The sequence below is a fragment of the Pelophylax lessonae genome (genome assembly GCF_965119305.1).
Source record: "Pelophylax lessonae genome assembly, chromosome: 4".
NCBI lineage: Eukaryota > Metazoa > Chordata > Amphibia > Anura > Ranidae > Pelophylax > Pelophylax lessonae.
Window position 1 is genome coordinate 354,501,466 of NC_138771.1, and position 19,104 is coordinate 354,520,569.

The following is a 19,104-nucleotide window of genomic DNA, read 5'->3' on the forward strand; positions in this document are numbered from 1 at the left end:
ATATTTAAACCGTGTATCCAGATTGTTGCAACCTAGGTAATACTTTGGGGGTCAAACCCGAACTTGGGTTTAACCCCTGAAGAGGTCTTCAGGGGCTGGGTTCCACAGTGTATAGCACCTGCTCCTAACTCAACACGTTGCACAAAGTGCCACCCACGTAGGATCCAGTGCCCAAGATAACATTACAAGTCATTTACGTAGTGCAGAGTTCGGGTTTGGCTCCCAAGGTATTAGCTAGGTTGCAACGATCTGGAAACACTGTTTATAAAAGGTAGCATTAAAAGACCGTAAGGGTTTGATTTAAGCAACTGAAGATAAAATAAAGGAAAAATAATAAACCAGTTAGGCCAAGGGTGATTTTCTTAGTGAAGGAGAAAATTTACATTATCTTCAGACACTAGCACAAAACTGAGGACTCTCAGAGCAGGGTAGGTTTACAGGAAAAGTGCCCAGGGGGGTGGGTCCTCTAAAGCTATGCCAGTGTCCAATCACTTTAAAAAGTACATGCCTAAAACCATGGTGTATGAATACTTTGCCTGTGTCTTGTACTGTACAATTTAGATCATTTTTAATTTACGTTCATAGCTGTGAGAAGTGTTCAGTCCACCTACTTTTTTTTTTATATAATGGATACCTGAGGTCACAAGACAAACAGAATGCAATAGTACAGAAGTGGTAGAATTATGCACAGGGCAATAACAGTGATGGGCAATAACAGTGATGGGCAATAACAGTCAAAAGGATCACTCTTTGACTGCAGAGAAAACAAATTAGGTGGTTGGTGCAAACCCGATGACGACAAAGGGAAAATACAAAGAAAGACTTATGTTGCAACCCAGCAATTTTATTGTCAGACAGGAACTGCTATAGGTGTCAAGAGTTCTGGTTATAACAACACAATAAAAAGAAAAAAAAAAAAAAAAAAAGTGTTTTCTATGCGATATGAACTCTCCCCAATCCTAATTCTGCTACAGTGTTGTACGCAAGCATTCCAAATAGTCTGGGATGCCTTGTGTATAACATTACAGCACAAGTAGCACGTGCTGAGAAGAGAATCCAGTTTTCCTCTGGGATCAATATGGTTACTAGAAATGAATATCACAAAACAAATACTGAACACTTGTCTCATGTTTAAAATAACATGAAGGATGATTGACATACAAGCTGCATTGCATCTTGGTGCAAACGAATCCACCTGCACCCTTCAAGTGATGACCATTAACATTAGCTCCCAGTTCCACAGCAATTGACTCAAGGCTCTTCTATAGGCAAGATGGGGTAGGTAATGCACAGAGTTCTTGAAGATTCAACAGTACTACAAAAGGATGGTTCTTGGCCTTGTGTGGTATTTGAACTTCCAAATAAGAACTACCTTCTGTAAAAGCTCAATTTTATATGATGGAAAGCTAACCATTGCCTCGCTGGATTAATTAGCGCTCCGTCATGGATAGTATGCTGCTTCTAGAAACACATAGGTTATATCTTTACACAAAAGTATGGAAAACAGAATATCCAACGGATAAAGCTAGTACAGCGCTTTAGGAAAAAATGAAGACAGTGGCTAGTGCTGGGTTTTAAAACACTCCTATTTCTTGGTAGCCCCATGAAGCAACCAGGCTTCCATGCAAAAGGATTAGCTCATTACCAATAACCAGCTGCCAGTGGGGCGGAAATGCAGTGCACAAAAAAAGATGCAAATCAAGACTTCAAAATCTGCTTAGAAACACAAAAGATGTTGCTATAATTGGGGCAAGAGCTTTTTCCAAGCAATTCAGCCATTTGTAGACCTTGAATACTACCTTAAGTAAGCTACAGACCTGGCTTAACGCCAGACAAATGCCTACTAGGTTAATTGTGCAAGTTACAGCCATTGCTAAAACTGCAACAATGAGGAATTGCTGCAAAGTAACAAAATTTAAAAAAGAAATGGACATCAAAACAATACATATGTCAAAGGGTGTAGAAAATGCAGGAAATACAGGGGCTGACTAAGAAACTACAAGTAATTTGCAGTCATCACTTTTCTCTGATCTGTATTTTGAGCTGTATGAAGGTAACAACTTAAAGCTTTGTTATACTGTTTTATAATAGAAATAGATAATGGAATTTATTCAATGTCCATCTCAGGGAGTTTTTTTTCTGCCTCAGAGGCAGCTGAATCTGAACTCTGCTCTGTAGCCTGGGGCCCTTGGCCATTTGTGTTATTTTCTACTGGTCCATTCTGCTCTCCTGCTTGCTGCTCCTCTTTCGGGGGCTCCACCTTGGGTTTCGGTTTGGAGACTATGGGGTTACATGTGTTCATCAATTCCTGGAAAACAACAATTTAAATATTAAATTCTGTATATGAAATTTCAAACGGACATTCATTTCCTGTAGAAGGAAAGGGAGCTGAGATTATATACACACACACACACACACACACACACACATATATATATTTATACATACACATATACTCCAACTGGTGAGACGGGTGACTATGAGAACACGTTCGGAAAAGCTTATTTTACGCTTAAGCTATTAGGGGGACAGACCCCGTTATTCGGAGCTCTGAGGAAGGGGGTCTGCCGCCAAAAACGCGCAAGCTTTTCCACCGCGTGGCCGTGGAGTCACCCGTCCCGCCAAATGGAGTGTTGTATATGGCATGCTTGATTTTATGCTCACAAAATGGGAATAACACTGTTATTTGTTTCCAATGTTTATTTTTTGGGGTAATGCACTAGGCATTTGCACTCGTGTATATTTTTTTTCAGTGCATGGAACGATCGACTAGTCCTAGGAGGGCTGCATCACTGAAACCATTGCCTATCTTAGCCCCGTTTAGGGAGGTCCTGGGATTGAGCACTGGATGGTGTTTTTGATTTGTCTGGAAACATGCATCTTTAACTGGGCTACGTCCTGTGCCAAGTGCCCTGCAAATGATGAATGTCACCATTGGGGGCTGGGCACTGTGGTTCAGAAACGCACACCATACGCAGAATTTGTAGCTGTCCATTGTTAGCTACAAAAAGTGTATACATACTGCATAACCTCGTGTATGTATGGGTGTGTAGTAAGTAGTACATAATGCCAACAAATCATGATTACTTCATGGCACTGGTCTCTTTTTCAGGCATGTTTTGGGAATAAAGACATGCTCTTACAGTTTTTACATCACATGGGGGCAGGATGTATAATAACCCAGACACATTGAGGTTGATTTACTAAACCTGGAGAATGCAAAAAAAAAAAAACAAAAATAAATGGTGCGGCTGTGCATGGTAGCCAATCAGCTTCTAACGCCAACTTCTTAAATTAAGCTTTGACAAAAAAAAAAAAAAAAAAAAACTGGAAGCGGATTTCTATGCAGAGCTGCACCAGATTTTACACTCTCCAGTTTTAGTTAATCAACCCCCATACACAAGTGTTAACTGTACATGTGCATAGCAGCCAGACTTTCGTGTACACAGTTATGCTTTTTCTGAGCAACAGATACAAATATTTCCCAAATTCATAGAAAAAAAAATTGTTTACATCCTGTATATGTAGCTGTATCCCTGAATGTGACTAATGAGATTAAACTCTAGGGAGTGGGAACCTTTTGAACAACCCTGGGAAAGGCACACATCAGCTTATAAAAAAAAAAAAAAAAAAAAAAAAAAAAAAAAAAAGCTCTCACTTTTGTTTTAGCTTGAACATCCTTTGTTTTAACTACAGGATCTGCAGTAAGATTCTGCTTCATCTGTAGATTCATTTTGTTGTTCATCCACTCCATGGCTTCATTTATACTCTTTTCGACTTTGTCCACATCAGTCGGGTCCAGGTGGTCATATGCCTCTTCCTATATGGAGAAATTAGATTAATCAAATTCTTTCCAACTTAAATACCAAAGTTAGGATACTATGCATTTACTGGAGCTGATAATAAGCAACACTTCCCATAAGATTTTAACCTCCCTGGCGGTATGATTATGTCAGGAATTCTGTACCAAAAGCGGTACAATTTTTTTCATGGAAATTTGGCGTTATGTATTATAGGCCTACAATTCTTAGTAATTACTGACTTAAACCTGACCAAAACAAGAGTCTAGTAGACATCCCAGATGTGATAAATTTGAAACACAAACACATGAATTATAATCAAATCAATAATATAATTTTATTATACAATAAAATTATATTATTGATTAGATTATAATTCATGCGTTTATATATCTATCTATACAAACACACACACACACACACACACACACACACACACACACACACACACACATATATACATATATATAAAATATATAATATAAATGTGTTTGTGTTTTGTGCAACGTTATAATTTCCCTCACAATTCCGCTCCCATGCAGCATTGCTGCTGCAGGGAACGGAACTAGGAAGTCATCACACCGACTGACGCGCGGCGGGACTCTCGGCTGGCGGTCACAGCAATGAGAGATCGCTGGATCGCCAGGAGAAGGTAAGAGACACCGCTGCACATCTACCCCGAGCGGGACTCGGGGATACCGATCCTAGTCTAAAAAATCCACCCCGAGTAACGCTCGGGGATACCGCCAGGGAGGTTAAGGGGTGATAATGTGAGCAAATACATACACACATCTCTTCACACCCTGCACAGCCAAGAAGATGACCCTTCCTTCAATAATGCAGTTTACTTTGTCAAACACCCATGACTTTAAATTGGCACTACAAATCCATAATTCTGCCAACGAAGTAAAGCAACTTTACTTACATATGTACAGTGAAGTGGGGATGTTTAACTTTCGCAAAATTCAAAGCGCTGTCTAGGGAAGGTACAGGTTGGCACAACTGTAGCATTAATTTATTACAGGCAATAAAGACTGGACAAGAAGACAGACTTTGAAGACCAGATTGTGCTTAATAGGTTGTATTTTCTTGCCCAAGAATGAAGCACAGAAATAATTACATAAACTGCATATGGTTAGAAAAAAATAAATAAAAATTTGTGGCATTTTTTCTTTAGGAGGAAGCTGGACAGACCTTGAAACTGATATTAGTTAAATCCTATCTAGACATGGGAGAAGGTGTGTATTCCCCCAAGGCAAAATTCTATTGTAGCAGCAAAATTCCCAGCTGCCTCCAAATAATACTTAATATCCATCTGATGATGGAAAAAGAGAAAAAAAAAAAAAGCAATACCTTGTTTTTGAAGGCATGAATAACTTTCATATAAAGCTGAATTTGTTTCCCAAGCTCATCAAAGGCCTTTGGTCTCTCTTCAAACTCTAGGCAACGTGCTTGTATAGGGTGGCCTAAGTTCTGAATAAGAGGAAAGTGAAAAGAAAAGAAACATTTTAATCTTGATCCAATTTATTTTTACTGAACTGCAATGGAAAAAACTTTTAAAGTGATTGTAAACCATCTTTGCTTTTTTAATAAGAATAAAGAGGTTATACTTACCTGCTCTGTACAATGGTACTGCCGAAAGCATTGCCTTACCTCCTCTTATGAGGCCCCCCCCCCCTCTTCTGTGTGTGCCCCCATAGCAAGCCACATGCTTTAAGGGCATACGTGCGGGCGCATTCCTCCAGTTAGGCTGTGTGTGCCCATACACACACACACAGCGCGGCTTGGCCCCCTCCTCGCGGGCGTTAATTGACAGCAGCAGGAGCTAATGGCTCCCGTTGCGATCAGTGCAGCCTGTGAGAGCAGGGAGAGGGAAGAGAAGAACTGTAGCTGAGCACAGCTCTGGATTGAAGGGCTCAGGTAAGTGTTTAGGAAGTGGGATGGGGATGAACAGGCAGTGGAAGGTTTTTTACCTTGATGCAGAAAATGCATTAGGGGGAAGAAAAAAAAAAAAAAAAAAACTTTAGTGTTTAGAACAATTTTAAAACTATTCTTTTAACGTCATGGATCAACATTTGTTTATGTGATAACTCCTAGTACCAAGAAAATACTCTGGGTGCATGGCACAAAAGTTAATCAACGATTGTAGTAAGCAGACAGTAAATTAACACTTCAATGCATTTCGGAAAAGTTTTGCTGAAGCAGTTAATACAGATCTGAGTGATAACTTATTTTATAAATTAGATTTCAAATTTCCCACAAAATGTACAAATAAAACAGATCAATGGATGAGTTTGCTTTAAAATATTTGTAGCATATATGAACACGGTCTCAAGCAAAAAGATCTTTCAAATTTATTACTAATACCATACAATAAAATTTGTTCAAGTACCTCACAGTGATGCAGAAGTGTATCTATTACTAGTTTCTCTGTCCACCTCTCTTCTCCGTCAAGCATTTTTCTCTACCTTATTGTCTCCTCTTCTTGATGTTGTTCCCTGTCAAAGTTGCTGCAACTCTTTCATGAGTATGCAGCCTTAATATGCTTTTCTCTTTTGCATTCTCAAATTAAACCTTGGGCAGGAGAAAAATGGCCCTCTAATGCCATTAACCACACTCTTCTGCAGCGGTTATCCCAAAAATCTATAGACCGAATAGATTCAGGGGCTCTAGCATGCTCTAAGTGAATTTCCCAGTGGAGTGGGTACCTTATAAAAAAAGTTAAGGAACTGTGCCAGTCTGCCCTTCAACCTACATTCATCCAGTGTGACTCGATATGTCACAAGCCAGGCAGCTGACACAATTTAAATGCTACAACTGAATATTACTAGAGCTTAACATTTTGACAACTTTGACACAGAGTTACACAAAGGAAACTGACAAGAAATCAGCCACATTCAATGTTAACCTACCTTTAAGTCTGTTAGCTTGTCTATATACACTTGTTTTGGCTGATCCTCTCCATCTTCATATAGCCAATTCTCCGTATCTTCAAGCTTCAGGATGAAACTGTTTCTGTCCTAAAACATTATGTTCACAGTAGTCAAAAAAGTTTTCCTAAATAAATGTCTTTATGAAAACAAATTATACCACAAGCCACAACACGCAAAATTATAAAGCTATACAATTTTAGAAATAAATCATATTTCTTCATAAATTTAGGTCAAAATGTTTTCCACTACATTTCTTTGGTAAAAATTAACCCACATCAGTGTATGTTATTTAAGATGTCTGAAAGTTATGGACTCTGCAAACCATGGTATATAAAAATTGATCAGTCCCGATGTACAGATTGGATATCATTTATTCAAGCCCCTAAATTCCAGGACAGTACAATCAACTAAGAAACTAAAATCCTGACTACAGATCACATTTTTGGAGGCCATGCAGCACCAGGACAATGGAAACACCCACAAAATGACCTCATTTTGGAACACACACACTCCATGGTATTTTCCAAGAAGCAAAAATTAGTCTCTTGAAAATGTAATTTTTTGCCACAAGTTTTTGGAATATGCAAGAAAGTACTTTATTTTTTTACACAAAGTTGTTAATTAATAAGATATTGTAAGATATTCTAAAAACACACACACACACACACACACTTCGAAATACACCCCAAAGCACATTTTGCTGCTCCTCCCATGTAGGTCTATACCACATGTGTTTTGCCTAGCCATATAGAGAGGGCCCAAAATCCAGGGAGCCCCTTTAGGCGTTCTAGGGGCATAAATTACACCTCTAAATTTACTGCCTACCAATTACATTTTTTGAGACCCTGGAGCACCAGGACAGTGGAAACACCCACTAAATGACCATATTTTGAAATGCAAACACCGCAAGGTATTTTTTTTCTAGAGGCACGATGAGTTTTGTATCATATCTTGTGTAGAAAAATCAACCATCAAAACCAATGTACTGTAATGGTCGCTTCTGGTCAGGAATTATAGCTTACTGTGGGGTCACCCATCGCAGTCCCAGTTTCTATCAGCTCAGCTAGCCTGCTGGTACGTTACGTGGCTGCACCCAGGAATCCCATGTTGACTGGCCAGAAAGTACAGGAGTCTGAAGAAAGGAAGAACAAAACCATTCCTGTGGTTCCAAGAGTACAGCTGTCTTGCAGGGGATGTCTGGTACGGATGTCCCACAGGAGCATAGTCAGTGGGGTGCGCAGATAGGCAAGTTCAGGCTGTAGGCACCGACATGGTCAGCAAACAGGCCAGGGTTAGTACAGACAGAGGCAAAACTGCACTGGTGCTGTGATCAATGACACTGGGACTGGGGTGGCGGAGATCAGAGACACTGACTGGCAGCACTAGTCTGATGACATTGTTCTACTTTGGCGGTGCTCAGAAATAATAGCTGGCAGCACTGACATACAGTAATATCCTGCCATTCCTGGAATTGCTCTGATTACAGCAAGTTAAAAAGATATATATTTTTATTAACATACTGTTCATAGTGACACTGTACTACTCTGGGGAGGGGATTAGTATTTTGTTTTTAACACCATGATTATCACAGTGATGATCACTGTATAAGCAATCATTTACACAGTGTTTGACATCTATTCCCAATGCCATTGTTTACTGTTATGATAGCTGTGATTAGCCACAACTATCACATAGTACAGGGCTGCTGTGATTGGCCCTGTACTATGATTACTATGAGCAGTCACAGATAACTGTAGTAAGCAATGGCATCATAAATGACAGTCAATGTTTACTACTGGAGATGTGATTGCTGTGATTTGTTACAGCAACCACATGGTACCAGGGCAAAGCACATCAGCCTGGTACACCGATTGTTGATCAGGCACAGCCTTTACAGATTGCATCACTGCATGCCCCCTCAGAGACGTTCACAAAGCGTGATTTTGAGAGGGTACTTCCAGAACGACGCTGGTCTTACCCGGCTGTGTATGTAAGGTGGCCAGGTGGAAGTGTTTGAAGAATTATTACCAAAATAATTCGGTTTAACATGAAAATCCAATATTCAAATAAGGTGAATTGAACACTACTTACATCTTCATTGACAAATTTCTCATAAATGCCACACAGCTTGTCCCTCATCTCATATACATATTCTTCAACTGCATTTTTGGCATCATTTCGCTCCTTCTCAAGTTTGTCCTGCATAACCATCTTTCCCTAGAGAAGAGAATGAAATAGTTAACATTTAAACAATTTATTTCAGTACCCAGTATTACACATAAAAGTTAATATTCCGAAGACAAATGTCTACTAGCTGATGCTCCAGATTTGTTTGTAAAAGGTTGGTTAGACACCAAATATGTTTAAATGTTCATATTAACTGTGAAATCTGTGCATTTTTTTTATGTATCCAGCATTTGATAGCCTAGTCATTTCAATGGGCTTCCAAATGCACAGGAAACCACCAAAAGTACAACAGGTTGAGCTTTTTAAAATACTGCGGTACGATGCGTTTTCATGGTTGCATACACCCATTATGAATTGATGGCATCCACACGTCTGCATCTGGCAGAACGTTCTTGTGCTTCAGCATGCGTTCCTGCACCCCAATAGGTGTGAACAGGCCCTTCGCTGGCTACAGATGAACAGTAAGTATGCACAAACCTACCTACTTGTCAATAGTTTATCTTTGAAACGATTACATAAATATGTGCACTTGTGTCACATAAAATATCAATACATGCAGCAAACAACCTTACAAAAAAGGCATTACATTAGATGACTAGGGTTACTGGCAAGAAAAACAGCATATCTGCCTTCCTCCAAAACCTTTGGCATCTGCCAGCCTCCTTGCAAGCACCATGCCCCCACTTCCCAGCATCTGCCAACCAGCATTGTAATACACAGTCTACGAACCTCATTTTCCAAAAACAAGTTCAACGTATCCCGTCCTATCTGCCATGGAGGATAGTGATCAATAGGCAACTCAATTGTGCTAGTCTTAACTTTAGCCTTTTTGGCTTGTGGAGGTTGATCCGTCTTCTTGTCTTTAGGCGTTGCTTGTGCAGTCTAAAAAGTAAGTAGTAAACAATTTCACAGACAACCCAAAAAATGTATTTCATAACTAGAAGTATTTTTATGCCACGTCTAATAGGGGTAATATTTTGCACTATAATCTTTGAAGGCTCACATTATGTGGTATTCTACACACTCTGGTGCTACTAGTGAAGTGTCTGCTTTGCACAAACTGAATCTGAAGAAGCTCAAAGTATATCTATGGTCAAAATGTAAAATCATACATGCATTTCCACACTGAATTTAAAATATTTTTAACCTATTAATCTGAAAGATCTTAAAGTCTGAAACGTACTTGGAAAACTTTCAATACCCAAAAAATTATTCCCCAGAATGTTGTGACATATTTTCTATGCTCTGTGGGTAGGCACTGCTGTGTCACAGAATTCTCAGTCTGTCTTCTAAATTAGAGACGCTGAGAGGATATGTTTCAGGAGGTAGAATCAATAGCAGAAATCACAGGATGCAGACCGCAAGGTGTCATGTGATAAGCAGTCCTTAGAAACTGAAAGCAAACAGCAGAGAAGTTACAAACCATATTGCCTCGTACACGCGTTCAGATAATCGAACGAAAATAATCGCTTTCGACTTGATTGCACGAAAATCTGATCGATAGTACACAGCTTTCAACAGCTGATCACAACAGTTCATCCAACAAAATCTGAAGAGACAAACACGAAAACTTCTGTCATACGATAGCCTAGCGAACGACAATCGTATAATCAGTACAGTATGCGTCTGCTAAAAATCAATCAAAAAAGATCGCGCATGATCAGAAACACTAAAAATAGCCCGGAAAAAGCCTGGCTGCCATTGTTTTTCTTTTGCACCATCTGATACATAGCTAAGCAACCAGGAAGCTTTTTCGGAATCGTACGAAAAAAAAATCCTACGTTTATATGCATTGTTGAATTCGATAGTATCATGCAACAAAATGCGAACGATTAGTCGTCTGATTATCTGAATGTGTGTACGAGGCATTTGGGAAATTCAGGAAGTGGTTTAAAATTTTAGCCAGACAGGCAGATCTCACATGAAAGCAGAAGGATTTTATTGGGTTAAAGTGGGAGCAAACTCATACATGAATTTTACCTCTAGGTAAGCCTATAAATAGGGATTACCTATATGGTACTGTAAATATTTCCTGAACGTGCATGGTTTAGGAGATATTTACTCTACTCTACATGCATCGGGTAACATTACCGCCACATGCGCACGGAAGAAAAACAGCCACCCGGGCTGTTCCTTCAGAGTCCTGTGCTGTAAATGGCAGCTCCCATGCACATGCAATAACTTGTTTGTATTGTTATTACAATGCTATGGTAAAGCCACTAAGTTTATAGTTGTGCATAGTATCATCCCTACAATTTTAAACTGCTAATAATGGTCTGCAAGGTCTTCTTTAAAACAAAATTGCCATCTCATCCAATTCACCTCTATAAAAAAAAAAAAAAAAAAAAAAATCACAAATTTAAAACCAAATGTCTTGAAAGAATACTCCCAACTTGCAGCCAAATAAATCACTTCATTAACATTTTCAATAATGATTTCATGAGGACAAATTGGAGCCTCAAATGATTGCTTCTAACCATTGCGTGTCTGCACATGGTTACTGTGCTTCTGCTAATAGATTCAAAGCATACTAGATGTACTTGTCAGTAGTATCCATTGCTGCATGCTCACACCTAGCTTCAGACCTGTATGCATTTCCTGTGACACTTATAAATACTGTCACCATCGACTGTTTGATTTAACCAATGATCTTGCAAAGTGTCAGATAGCTACCGGATACCCAAAACGTGGAGCAGAAACAGGCTGTAAAAAGTCTTGTATAAAAAAAAAAAAAAAGTTAACAAACTTGTTATACTTATCTCCTCTGTGCAGTTGGTTTTGCACAGAGCAGCCCGGATGCTCCTCTTCTCAGGTCCCTGTTCCTGGCACCTCCCTCCTGGTGACTGCCTCTACAGCAAGCAGTTTGCTATGGGGGCACCCGAGCAGAGCAGCAGCTCCGTATGTCCATTCAGATACAGGCCTACACCATCGTCTGCCTGATCCATCTGGAAATGGTCGCAGCAGATGTGGTCAGCTCCTTACGGGGTCCATCCGTATGGACAAACAGGGAATCGGATTTTCTGAACTACTCGCCAGGTACACCGATTGCCCGAACCACATGCAAAGAATGTAGGGCAATCTCTTTAGGGTGCTTAGGCTTAGAGCACAAGGAAAGCAACAAAATGTCTTTATTAAAATGGAAACCAGAGACGACCTTAGGAAAGAATGACTGGCAGTGATAAAACACCACTTTATCTCCGTGAACCACCAAGTAAGGTGAACGACAATACCAGTTGCCAGCTCTGACACCCTCGGTGCAGAAGAAAAAGCCACCAAGAAGGCTACCTTCAGGGACAATGTAATCAGAAGAATCTCACAAATATTTCCAACGGCGGCTACTGAAGAACCGACAACCAAGTTGAGATCCCACAAGGGGAAGGAGAACGCACTAGGGAGCCAAGTGGTGAACCCCCTGGACAATAGTGAGAACCACAGAAAGTGGTTCAGGTATGTTAAATTTGGTGTTATCGCTCTCACTCTCTCATACTGGTAGTTCAACATGGTACTTCATGGCAAACAACTGTCCGAGGATCTGAAAAAAAGAATTGTTGCTCTAGGTAAAGATGGCCTAGGCTATAAGAAGATTGCCAAGACCCTGAAACTGAGCTGCAGCATGGTGGCCAACACCATACAGCGATTTAACAGGACAGGTTCCACTGAGAACAGGCCTTTGCCATGGTCGACCAAAGAAGTTGAGTGCACATGCTCAGCGTCCTATTCAGAGGTTGTCTTTGGGAAATTGACGTATGAGTGGTGCCAGCAATGCTGCAGAGGTTGAAGGGGTGGGGTCAGCCTGTCAGTGTCCAGACCATACGCTGCACCCTGCATCAAATTGGTCTGCATGGCTGTGGTCCCAGATGGAAGCCTCTTCTAAAGATGATGCACAAGAAAGCCCGCAGTTTGCTGAAGACAAGCAGACTAAGAACATGGATTATTGGAACCATGTCCTGTGGTCCGATAAGACCAAGATAAACTTATTTGATTCAGATGGTGTCAATCGTGTGTGGCAGCAACCAGGTGAGGAGTACAAAGCCAAGTATGTCTTGCCTACAGTCAAGCAAGGTGGTGGGAGTATCATGGTCTGGGGCTGCAGTTCATAGAGTGAACCATGAATGCCAGCATGTACTGTGACATACTGAAGCAGAGCATGATCCCCTCCCATCGGAGACTGGGCCCCAGGGCAGTATTCCAACATGATAAAGATCCCAAACATACCTCCAAGACGACCACGGCCTTGCTAAAGAAGCTGAGGGTAAAAGTGATGGACTGGCAAAGCATGTCCCCAGACCTAAACCCTACTGAGCTTCTGTGGGGCATTCTCAAATGGAAGGTGGAGGAGCGCAAGGTCGCCAACATCCACCAGCTCTGTGATGTCATCATGGAGGAGTGGAAGAGGACTTCAGCGACAACCTGAAAAAGCTCTGGTGAACTCCATGCCCAAGAGGGTTAAGGCAGTGCTGGAAAATAAATTGTGGCCACACAAAATATTGACACTTTGGGCCCAATTTGGACATTTTGACTTAGACACTTTTGTTGCTAGCAGTTTAGACATTAATGGTGTTTAGACATGAATGCGTTGAGCAATTTTGAGGGGGGCGGCAAATTCACACTGTTCTACAAGCTGTACACTCAGTACTTTACATTGTAGCAAAGAGTCATAGCTTCAGTGTTACATGAAAAGATATAAAATATTTACAAAAATGGATCACAAATAAACATATCCAGGTGTTAGAATGGCCAAGTCAAAGTCCAGACCTGAATCCAATCGAGAATCTGTGGAAAGAACTGAAAACTGCTGTTCACAAACGCTCTCCATCCAACCTCACTGAGCTCGAGCTGTTTTGCAAGGAGGAATGGGAAAAAATTTCAGTCTCTCGATGTGCAAAACTAAGAGACATACCCCAAGCGACTTACAGCTGTAATCGCAGCAAAAGGGGGCGCTACAAAGTATTAACTTAAGGGGGCTGAATAATTTTGCACACCCAATTTTTCAGGCTTATTATTTGTTAAAAAAGTTTGAAATATCCAATAAATTTCGTTCCACTTCATGATTGTGTCCCACTTGTTGATTCTTCACAAAAAAATTACAGTTTTATATCTTTATGTTTGAAGCCTGAAATGTGACAAAAGGTCGCAAAGTTCAAGGGGGCCGAAAACTTTCGCAAGGCACTGTATATACACACATATACACATACACACAGACGTGCAATAGATGGGCAACAACTAGACTAAAACCGTAACAGGTGGAGGCCACTAACATTTTTTTCCATACTCATCTTTTCTGAATGTTTGTCACTAGTTTTGCATTTGGCTAGGGTCATTGTTAGTACTGGTGACAGGAGGCGACACCTGGACCCTATAGAGGTTGCACAGGCAGTCCAACTCCTTCAGGATGGCACATTAGGCTGTGCCATTGCCAGAAGGTTTGCCGTGTCTCCCAGCACAGTCTCAAGAGCATGGAGGAGATTCCAGGAGACATGCAGTTATACTGTAGGAGAGCTGGACAGGGCCAAAGAAGGTCCTTAAACCCATTAGCAGAACTGGTATCTGCTCCTTTGTGCAAGGAAGAACAGGCTGAGCTCTGCCACAGCCCTACAAAATTACCCCCAGCAGGCCACTGGTATGAATGTCTCTGACCAATCAAAAACAGACTTTATAAAGGTGGCCTGAGGGCCCGACATCCTCTGGCCTTGTGCTCACTCTGCCCGGCACTGTGGAGCTCGATTGGCATTTGTGAGTGAACATCAGAATTGGCAGGTCCACCACTGGCACCCTGTGCTTTTCACAGATGAGAGCAGGTTCACCCTATGCACGTGACAGACGTGAAAGGGTCTGGAGAAGCAGTGAACGTTATGCTGCCTGTAACTGTGATGGGTCAGTGATGATCTGGGGAGGCACGTCTATGGAGGGACACACAGACCTCTACAGGCTAGACAATGGCACCCTGACTGCCATTAGGTATTATGATGAAATTCTTGGACCCATTGTCAGACCCTACACTGGTGCAGTGGGTCCTGGGTTCCTTCTGGTGCAGGACAATGCCTGGCCTCATGTGGCAAGAGTATGCAAACAGTTCCTGAAGGATGAAAGAATTGATACCATTGAATGGCTCCACACGCTCGCCTGACCTAAATCCAATAGAACAACTCTGAGAAATTATGTTTCGGTCCATTCGACGACGTCAGGTCTCATTTCAGTCTGTTCAGGAGCTTAGTGATGCCCCTAGTCCAGATCTAGGAGAAAATACCCCAGGACACCATCTAATGTCTCATTAGGAGCATGCCCCGATGTTGTCAGGCATGCATACATACAACAAGCACATGGGGCCATACAAACTACTGAGTACCATTTTGAGTTGCTGCAATGAAATGTCAGAAAAATGAACTAGCCTGCTGCATCAGCTTTCACTTTGAATTCAGCTCTGTAGGTTGATCAATTTAATTTCCATCAAAGACATCCCTATATATATATATATATATATATATATATATATATATATATACATACACACACACACATACACACACACACACACATATGACTGAGAGGTGGTAAGTGTACAAGTTAGGTGCAGGTTAGAGCTGCACGATTCTGGCTAAAATGAGAATCACGATTTTTTTTTTGCTTAGAATAAAGTTCACGATTCTCTGCGCAACATCATCTTTTACATTATATAAAAAAACAATTGGGCTAACTTGTATTTTTTTCCCCCAAAAACTGCGTTTGAAAGACTTATGTCACACGGTATTTGTGCAGAAAAGATTGCAATGATCGCCATTTTATTCTCTAGAGTCTCTGCTAAAAAAATATATATAATGTTTGGGGGTTCTAAAGATTTTCTAGCAAAAAATACTTTAAGAGGTTAAACTGCTCTCCCTTACAGCCGGAAGTGCATTCCTTTGCTCTAAAAGAACGAAAAGATACATTGTAAAGCATTTTGTTTATGCTTATCTAGCAGCTTTAACAATGTTGTTTAACATTTGCTGAAGACTTTTTTTTTTTTTTTTTTTTTTTTTTTTTTTACAGCTGTGAGAGCAGAAAACGGCTCAGTAAGAATAGAGGACAATCGGATTTTTGTACGATCTTACCGTAAAATCCTTTTCTCTTAGCTCATTGACAGACGTAGTCTTCTTGTATCAGTTCTGTCACAAAGCAGCAACACAGAATTTAACCCAACCCAACTCAATGATAGAGGGGCGGGTACTACATCTGTCAATGAGCTAAGAGAAAAGGATTTTACGGTAAGATCTTACAAAAAATCCGATTTTCTCTGTCGCTCATTGACAGACGTAGTCTTCTTGATTCACAAGAACTGGGACATCCAGAAGCAGTGCCACAAATGAGGGGTGGGATTGACCGAAATCAAAATCCAATCTAGAAGGCCCAACCGGTGCCAAACTAGAAGTTTTAAAGGCTCATTATAAACAAAGAATGAGACTCAAATGAAAATTTCCAACGGAAAAAACCCTCGAGGCAGACCACTGGTCTCCTCAAATGGCGGCCTGCAAAACCTTGCGACCAAACGAGGCATCAGACGATGCCATTACATCAACTTTATAATGTTTTGTAAAGGTATGCACCGACGACCAGGTAGCCGCCTTGCACACCTGGACCACTGACGCCTGATGGCGAAAGGCCCATGACGCACTAAGTGCCCGAGTGGAGTGCGCCTTAACAGGGAACGGGGGCTCCCGACCCTTAATAGAATAAGCCTGTACCACCGTCTGTCTGATCCATTTGGAAATAGTCGCGGCAGATGCAGGCAACCTTTTTGGGTCCATCCGGGATCACAAAAAGTGAATCCGTCTTGCGAAACGAGTCTGTCGTTTTCAAGTATACCCTGATCGCCCGGACCACATCCAAGGAGTGTAAAGCAAACTCCCGAGGATGACTGGGCTTAGGACACAGGGAAGGTAATACAATTTCTTCATTCAGATGAAATTCTGAAACCACTTTTGGTAGGAAGGATGGATTCGGACGAAGAACCACCTTATCTCTATGAACCACCAGATATGGGGAACGACAAGATAAAGCGGCCAGTTCTGACACCCTGCGTGCAGAAGTGATAGCCACCAAGAAGGCCACCTTCTGGGACAACGTAGGTAGAGGAATCTCCCCAATATCTTCAAAGGGAGGTTTCTGAAGAACCGACAATACTAAATTAAGATCCCATGGTGGTAACGGCGCGCGCACTGGCGGAGCCAGATGTCGCACCCCCTGGATGAAATTCCGCACCAAGGAATGAGTAGCCAAAGGCTTCTGAAAGAAGATAGCCAATGCTGAGACCTGACCCTTGATAGTGCTCAAGGCCAGTTTCTGCTCAACCCCTTGTTGCAGAAAAGCTAATATTCGACTAACCGAATAAGACCGTGGACGGAACCCCAGAGGTTCACACCATGCAATGTAGGACTTCCATGTATGATGATAAATCTTTCTGGAAGTCGCTTTCCTTGCTTTAACTAGAGTAGGAATAACTGAAGCTGACAATCCCTTGTCCTTCAGCACCTGGGTCTCAATTGCCAGGCCGTTAAAGCCAGCAATCGTAAAGCAGGATGGAAGATCGGTCCCTGAGACAGTAGGTCTTCCCTGAGAGGAAGTCTCCACGGGACGTCCGCCACCAGTCTGACCACGTCGGCGTACCAAGCTCGGCGAGGCCAGTCCGGAGCTACCAGGATTACTGGAATTCCTTCCTCCTCTATCCTGCGAAGAAGTCTTGGCAGTAACCCGAGAGGAGGGAAGGCATACATTAGCCGGTATTGCCCCCACGGGGCGATCAGTGCGTCTGCGGTCTCTGCTAGAGGATCGCGGGAGCGAGCCACGAATCTCTGTACTTTCCTGTTGAATCGTGATGCCAACAGATCCACATCCGGGGTGCCCCACCGTAGGCACAACTGGTGGAAAACTTCTGGATGGAGGGACCATTCCCCCTGATCCAGAGTCTGACGGCTGAGATAATCTCCCTGCCAATTCTCCACCCCCGGAATGAACACCGCAGAGATAGCTGGAACAAATCGTTCCGCCCAGCAAAGAATGCAAGCCACTTCTTTGGCCGCTCGGACACTCTTGGTGCCCCCCTGGTGATTGACATAAGCCACGGCCGTGGCGTTGTCCGACTGGATCCGAACCGGGCTGCCCTGGAGCTGCTCGGTCCAGTGAATCAGACAAAGTCTGATCGCTCTCAGTTCCAATACATTTATCTGCAACCTGGATTCTTCCAGGGACCAAAGTCCCTGGACAGATAACGGACCGAGAATTCCTCCCCATCCGGATAGACTGGCATCCGTGGTCACTATCGTCCAATATATTGGCAGAAATGACTTTCCCTGGCTGAGCATCGGAGACCGAAGCCACCAGACCAGAGACTCTCTGGTCTGTTTGCTCAATCGGATCCGATTGTCCAGGGATTCCGGATTCCGATTCCATCTGAGAAGAATCTCTTGCTGAAGAATTCGGGTATGGGACTGGGCAAATGGGACTGCTTCGAAGGAAGCCACCATCAACCCCAGAACCCTCATGCAAGTTCGAAGAGAAGACCAGCTGTTGGATAGTAACAACTGGACTGCTGATTGAATCTTCCGGAGTTTCCCTACCGGAAGGAAAACTCTTGACCTGACTGTGTCTAGAATTAGACCCAGATATTCGAGCCTCTGGGTGGGAACCAGAAATGACTTTTGCTGGTTCACCAGCCACCCGAATTCCTGTAAAGAAATTATAGTAATTTCTATGTTTTGTAGCAGGGTCTGAGGAGACTCTGCATGAAGCAGGAGATCGTCTAGGTAACCTAGAATCGATATGCCTCTTTGGCGCAGGAGTGCCAACATTGGGGCCAACACCTTCGTGAAGACCCGAGGAGCCGTGGCGAGACCGAAAGGTAACGCCACAAACTGATAGTGGTTCTCTTCTACGGAAAAGCGTAGAAACCGCTGATGTCCTGCGAAAATGGGAATGTGAAGATAGGCATCCTTGATGTCTATGGACGCTAGGACATCCCCTGGATGCAGGAAGGCTGCTACTGTGCGAATGGATTCCATCTTGAATTTCCTTATGTTGAGAAAGGTATTGAGTGCCCTTAAGTCCAGAATTGGACGCACTTTGCCCTCTTTCCTGGGTATTGTAAATAGGTTTGAATAAAACCCTTGAAAACGTTCTGTCCAAGGAACGTGGACTACCACTCCTTGTTGTAG

At 42.2% G+C, this 19,104-nt stretch overlaps 1 protein-coding gene across 1 annotated transcript in view; it reads right to left on the reverse strand.

The window, feature by feature from the left end:
* Nucleotides 1-822: 822 nt before the first annotated feature.
* HSPA4 (heat shock protein family A (Hsp70) member 4) overlaps nucleotides 823-19,104 on the reverse strand; it is a 70,939-nt gene continuing 52,657 nt past the window's right edge. The window contains exons 14-19 of the mRNA XM_082255675.1: nucleotides 9,650-9,802; nucleotides 8,825-8,950; nucleotides 6,713-6,820; nucleotides 5,154-5,273; nucleotides 3,659-3,820; nucleotides 823-2,308 (exon numbers count right to left, since the gene is read on the reverse strand). Of these exons, the coding sequence (XP_082111801.1) occupies nucleotides 2,108-2,308; nucleotides 3,659-3,820; nucleotides 5,154-5,273; nucleotides 6,713-6,820; nucleotides 8,825-8,950; nucleotides 9,650-9,802 (870 nt within the window). The 3' untranslated portion in view covers nucleotides 823-2,107. The remainder of the gene's footprint in view (nucleotides 2,309-3,658; nucleotides 3,821-5,153; nucleotides 5,274-6,712; nucleotides 6,821-8,824; nucleotides 8,951-9,649; nucleotides 9,803-19,104) is intronic.